The 6000-nt window shown below is 47.8% G+C and overlaps 1 protein-coding gene across 5 annotated transcripts in view; it reads right to left on the bottom strand.

The window, feature by feature from the left end:
• The window catches only part of RAB11FIP4 (RAB11 family interacting protein 4), a 219313-nt gene that overhangs the window by 136221 nt on the left and 77092 nt on the right, over positions 1-6000 (bottom strand). For all 5 annotated transcript variants that reach the window (XR_014522597.1, XR_014522598.1, XM_083490042.1 and 2 more), the window contains exon 2: positions 5194-5281. Coding sequence is in view for 3 of the 5 variants with exons in the window: in XM_083490042.1 (XP_083346168.1) it covers positions 5194-5281 (88 nt within the window). In the remaining 2 variants the exon portion in view is untranslated. The remainder of the gene's footprint in view (positions 1-5193; positions 5282-6000) is intronic.

Genomic DNA, 6000 nt, shown 5'->3' with positions numbered 1-6000 from the left:
GGGTTAAATTGTGATTGTGGTCCAACTCTACAATTCTATGATTCCAGGTTTCTGGCCCAGGATGCTTTTAGGTGTCCCAGTATTGGAAAGTTCGATGGCTCCTGTAATTTCACTCTCCAGAAAGCAGTGTTACAGAAAGCCAATTACACAGTTGACTGGAACTGTTTTCTTCAGGGTGTGTAATTGTTTAAGACTTTGCTAGGATGTAACAACAAACAGAGGCCGAGTTCATTATTAATTTGCTTTTCTACCCACAGGTGACCAGGCATTTGCCATTCAGCATCAGCACTCTTTGTTCAATGACTTAGGGCCAATTCCTGCATTTTTTGAGGGGGGGGGGACGGGACGGGAAACATATCCAAAGGCCAAACTTGGCCTGGGTGGAAGTCATGGATATTTTATCCACACAGGTGCCAAGCAGGGAACGGGAGGGGTGTTCTGCTTTATGCGTGAAAAAGTTGCACGCAGGGCAGGAGAATGAAACTCTCACTGGGAGCCCTTGGGCCAGACACCATCTCTTTGCCTGACCTACCTCGCAGGGGTGAAATGGAACGTGGGAGAAGTTTGTACTCTACTTTGACCTCCTTGGAGGAAAGGTAAAGGTAAAGGGACCCCTGACTATTAAGTCCAGTCGTGACCGACTCTGGGGTTGTGGCGCTCATCACGCTTTACTGGCTGGCGTACAGCTTCCGGGTCATGTGGCCAGCATAACTAAGCCGCTTCTGGCGAACCAGAGCAGCGCACGGAAATGCCGTTTACCTTCCCGCCAGAGCAGTACCTATTTATCTACTTGCACTTTGACGTGCTTTCAAACTGCTAGGTTGGCAGGAGCAGGGACCGAGCAACGGGAGCTCACCCCGTCGCGGGGATTCGAACCGCCGACCTTCTGATCAGCAAACCCTAGGCTCTGTGGTTTAACCCACAGCACTACCCACGTCCCCCTTGGAGGAAAAGCGGGGTGTAAATGCAACGGGTAAATACAGTGGTACCTCGGGTTACATACGCTTCAGGTTACATACGCTTCAGGTTACAGACTCTGCTAACCCAGAAATAGTGCTTCAGGTTAAGAACTTTGCTTCAGGATGAGAACAGAAATCGTGCTCCGGTGGCGCGGCAGGAGGCCCCATTAGCTAAATTGGTGCTTCAGGTTAAGAACAGTTTCAGGTTAAGAACAGACCTCCGGAACGAATTAAGTACTTAACCCGAGGTACCACTGTAAACACTGCTGCTTTTAAGCTATTTCTTTCTGCCCTGCTTCGCTTCCGGTATCAAAGCTGTACTCAGAGGAAACTGGCCCCATGTCACCTAGTGAGTTTCATTGCTAGCAGGGAATTGCAGTGCACTGCAGGCTTACAGTGGTACCTCTGGTTAAGAACTTGATTCGTTCCAGAGGTCCATTCTTAACCTGAAACTGTTCTTAACCTGAAGCACCACTTTAGCTAATGGGGCCTCCCGCTGCCGCCATGCTGCTGGAGCACGAATTCTGTTCTCATCCAGAAGCCAAGTTCTTAACACGAGGTACTATTTCTGGGTTAGTGGAGTCTGTAACCTGAAGCGTCTGTAACCTGAAGCACCTGTAACCCAAGGTACCACTGTATATGTAACTTGAGCATTCCCCCCCCCCCCGATTTTGAATCAGTGCACATTTCAAATGCAGTTAGCCTGGACTTCTCCTGTAGCAGAGGCACCATCTTCTTAATGGGATTGAGGGGGTCCATGCATGGCGTTGTGGGAAGCCATGACGCTGTGCGCACAATGCCCTGATATTGCGTGAGCCAGGGGCCAAAAACTGCATCAGCCCTTGGAGTTGGCGCTCCTGTGTGGGCACCTCTCCTGCCCTGGTCGCCCTTACCAGCAGCCCGGCTGCCTTTCATCAGCCTTCCATTATGTCAAGGCTTTGGGGAATCCTATCCATCCCCTGGTGGCAGCAGTGGGGTAGTGTGGGGGGTGCAGGGGGCGCCGGACGCACTGGGCGTAACATCGGGGGGGGGCACGCTCGCACTCGCAGCTCTAAAATCCACGGGTTAGGGGGCGCAAATTACTTGCCTTGCCCCGGGTGCTGACAACCCACGCTACGCCACTGGGTGGCAGCCAAAAAAAGCAGATAAATACAAAGAGTCCTTACCACATAATTTATTCAGTATTCAGAGAGAGAGAATGTAGTCTCTATTCACTGATGGCCTTGCTCCAAGTAAAGTCACACCCGCCTACGTCTCCCTTATTTGACATCACCTCTGCGCCGGTTGATCTGAGCTTTCTGCCACTGAGCTTTTTGTTCTAACACCCTCAATGCCTGCCTGGTCTTAGAAAGGGGGTCAGGAATACTTTCCAAGGACACTGAGTCTGTCAGCTATCTCTCCCCTGGTGCTTCTTCTTCCTGCTGTTCCAAGATTTCCCAGCTTCTGCCCTCTGCAGCCTCTGAAATATGACCTTCTGCAAACCGCTGTTCTAAACCTATACTGCCCTCCCGGAAGGTTGAGGAGAAGGGGGAGGCGGCCCCCACCATTCCTCTTCAGTCCTGTCCCTGACACATGGATGGGCACAGAGCTCTGGCTGGCTGGCTGGCTGGCTGGCTGGCTGGTTGGCTGCCTGGCAGCAGCAGTCCCCCAAAAGCCAGTGGCGACCCGGAACTCCCCAGCCCATGGCATAGTGGATGTTTCTTGGAAGGCAAAACTGGAGGCCTGCAGCCCCGCCAAGCCCACGCTCCACCTCACCTACCTCCCCATTGGCACTGCTAACTCTGGGCTTGCGGAGCCCACAGAAAAAGAATCCTTGCAAGGAGTCAGAGGGCAGAGCTGAACACTCCAGAATGGGGGGTTGGCGTTGGTATAACCTGTCCTGTAGCCGTCTTTCTTGAAGCAGGCAGGGCTCAGTGTCATTCCTTGTACCAGAAACATCTTTGTCTTTTGTGGTTTTTTAAAGTTTTTTAAAATAAATAAATAGTTACAGGGCACCAGGCAGAGGGCCTTCTCGGTAGTGGTGCCCTCCCTGTGGAACGCCCTCCCACCAGAAGTCAAAGAGAACAACAACTACCAGACTTTTAGAAGACATCTGAAGGCAGCCCTGTTTAGGGAAGTTTTTAATATTTGATGTATCACAGTATTTTAATATTCTTTTGGAAGCCGCCCAGAGTGGCTGGGGAAACCCAGCCAGATGGGCGGGGTATAAATAATAAATTATTATTATTATTATTATTATTATTATTATTATTATTATTATTATTAATAATAATAAATCCTCCAAGCTGAGGAATAGTGTTTTTGTAACTCAACAAGGTACACACCACACCGTGTGGAAAGGAGTGCGTGTGTGTTACTGGTTTGAGGTTTTTTTAGTTATTATTATGTATTTTGTGTTTCTAATCCTGTTTTTATCCTGTATTTTTATGGTGTGAAGAGCAGCGTACAAATTTAATATAATAATAATAATAATAATAATAATAATAATAATAATAATAATAGTAATAATAATAATGGGCCCTTGGTGGGATCTAAAAAAAAGTATTGGATCACAGTCCTTGCTCTAGTTTTCTAGATTTTGTGTATTTTTTTGTAAATGTTTACCATATTTCATTTCGCGTGAGATTGTGTGGAAAAGGTAAATAAACAAATGGAGACAAGTGACACGTATTTGTGGTCAAAAATGCATCAAATCATAACAGAAAGGAAGACAGTTATTTGTATTTCACCTGCAGGGACCTAGAGAGGGGACTTTTAAATACAGCCGCTAGGGGGAGGTCCTCATTCATTTAAACTGAGGAAGGAAAGACAGAGGAAATGCAATTCCAAAATCCTTAATAGGACAGGTGGGAAGCCATGTAACACCAGCTCAAGACCATTGGTCCGTCTGCCTCGTGGTCTTGTGGTATTGGCTGGTGTGGTGCTTCTCAGACCTGATGGAGAGGTTGAGGACAGAACCTGCATGTAAAGTGGATTCCATATTGCTGAGCCCCAGCCCTTCTTTGAAACTTTTGGCAAGGAAAACCTTTTGCCAACCAAAACATCACAAAATTGCATGCAAGCTTTTGAGCTCTCCAGAACTCTTCAGCAGGCTAGACAGGAATCAAAGCAAGGACAAATAACGCCATGAAGGTTACAGCCTCTAGGTGTAATATAAAAGGTAAAGGACCCCTGGATGGTTAAGTCCAGTCAAAGGTGACTATGGCGTTGCAGTGCTCATCTTGCTTTCAGGCTGAGGGAGCCAGTGTTTGTCCGCAGACAGCTTTCCGGGGCATGTGGCCAGCAGGACTAAACTGCTTCTGGCACCGTGACGGAAACCAGAGCACACGGAAATGCCGTTTACCTTCCCACTGCAGTGGTACCTATTTATCTACTTGCACTGGTGTGCTTTTGAACTGCTAGGCTCACAGGAGCTGGGACAAAGCAATGGGAGGAGGCAGCAGTGTGTGTGTGTGTGTGTGTGTGTGTGTGTGTGTGTGTGTGTGTGTTGGAGAGATAGACCCTATGCCCACAAACAAACAAGACAATTGGTGCTGTTTGGGCCCAGTTGAAGTTTGGCAGTGTTTTCTAGGGAATGGTGATGCTTCTCTGGCCCTGTGCCTGCCTGCTAGCTGTAAAATCAGCTGCAACAAGAAATCCCAGATTCTACTGTTCTTCTGTTGGGAAAGAGAGGGGCAAATCAATACTGCTCAGGCCTTCTGCTGAGTAGCAGGGTTGCATCCAACAGAGTAACTTGTTTTCTTTTCTCTGCAAGTCATTTTAGCTCCTCTTAAGGCCCACAGACATGCTCCAGCAATGAGGTTTGGGAACCCATTCCTAGCATGCCAGATCCCAGCGTTTATCTCATAATTGTTACTCAAAGTTGTACAACGCAAAGTCGCCACCAATAAACACACTCACGCAGCCGTTCTCAGATTACCCAGTTGCCCTCAATTGATTTTGGACACTAACAACTTTGCAATCAGGGGAGGCGTTTTCCACTAGGTAGAAGCTGAGCAGCAGCACCATCGATTCTGAAGTTAAGGGAACGCTCTGCCAAACAGACAATTGTTTTAGCAGCTTATGCTGTGGGCACACAGGGTTGCATGGAGCAAAGTTGTACCATTTTTGCAAGGTTTTCCGCTCGCGCAGCAGAACTTCCCCTCCTCCCTCTTACCCCTCAAATCTGTTCCTGGGCTTCTCTCAACCACCTGGGGCAGATTTATGGGAGGCAAAGAATGACCATGATGCCTACCTTTGATGGCAAACACTCCGTGACAGAAATCTTTGAAGTTGATCTTGCCTAGATCGTTAGGATCCAAGTATTTGGCAAATTTTTCCACCTAAAACAAATAAATAAAATAAAGAAAGTATTAGAGAATATGCAACACTTACAACAGCTTAGCACATCCTAAGGACGATTCAACTCTTGTCTTAGTCTCACCCGAAAAGGAGGAGTCCAGAGGGAACAGAATGCGAATTCAAAACATTTTCAATCAAACAATCTTTAATATGGTCCAGAGACCCAACAAATCATTACAAAGCAATGCACAATTCAGACAGCGTACCTCCAGGTTGGGACGCGGGTGGCGCTGTGGGTTAAACAACAGAGCCTAGGACTTGCTGATCAGAAGATCGGTGGTTCGAATCCCCACGACAGGGTGAGCTCCCGTTGCTCAGTCCCTGCTCCTGCCAACCTAGCAGTTTGAAAGCACATCAAAGTGCAAGTAGATAAATAGGTACTGCTGTGGTGGGAAGGTAAATGGCATTTCTGTGCGCTGCTCTGGTTCGCCAGAAGCGGCTTAGTCATGCTGGCCACATTACCCGGAAGCTGTACGCCGGCTCCCTCAGCCAATAAAGCAAGATGAGTGCCGCAACCCCAGAGTCGGCCACAACTGGACCTAATGGTTAGGGGGTCCCTTTACCTTTTACCTCCAGGTTAAACAAACATTTTGTTCAGACTTAAAGATAGGGATTATTGGTTCTTGCAACCACCGATAAAAACTTTGCCACTGCTAATGTTCTAGACTTTGTCCGGTCTTCCAATAGGAACCTGACATAG

Source organism: Podarcis liolepis (assembly GCF_965112155.1).
Source record: "Podarcis liolepis genome assembly, chromosome: 2".
Lineage (NCBI taxonomy): Eukaryota > Metazoa > Chordata > Lepidosauria > Squamata > Lacertidae > Podarcis > Podarcis liolepis.
This window is presented reverse-complemented; position numbering and strand designations above follow the sequence as displayed.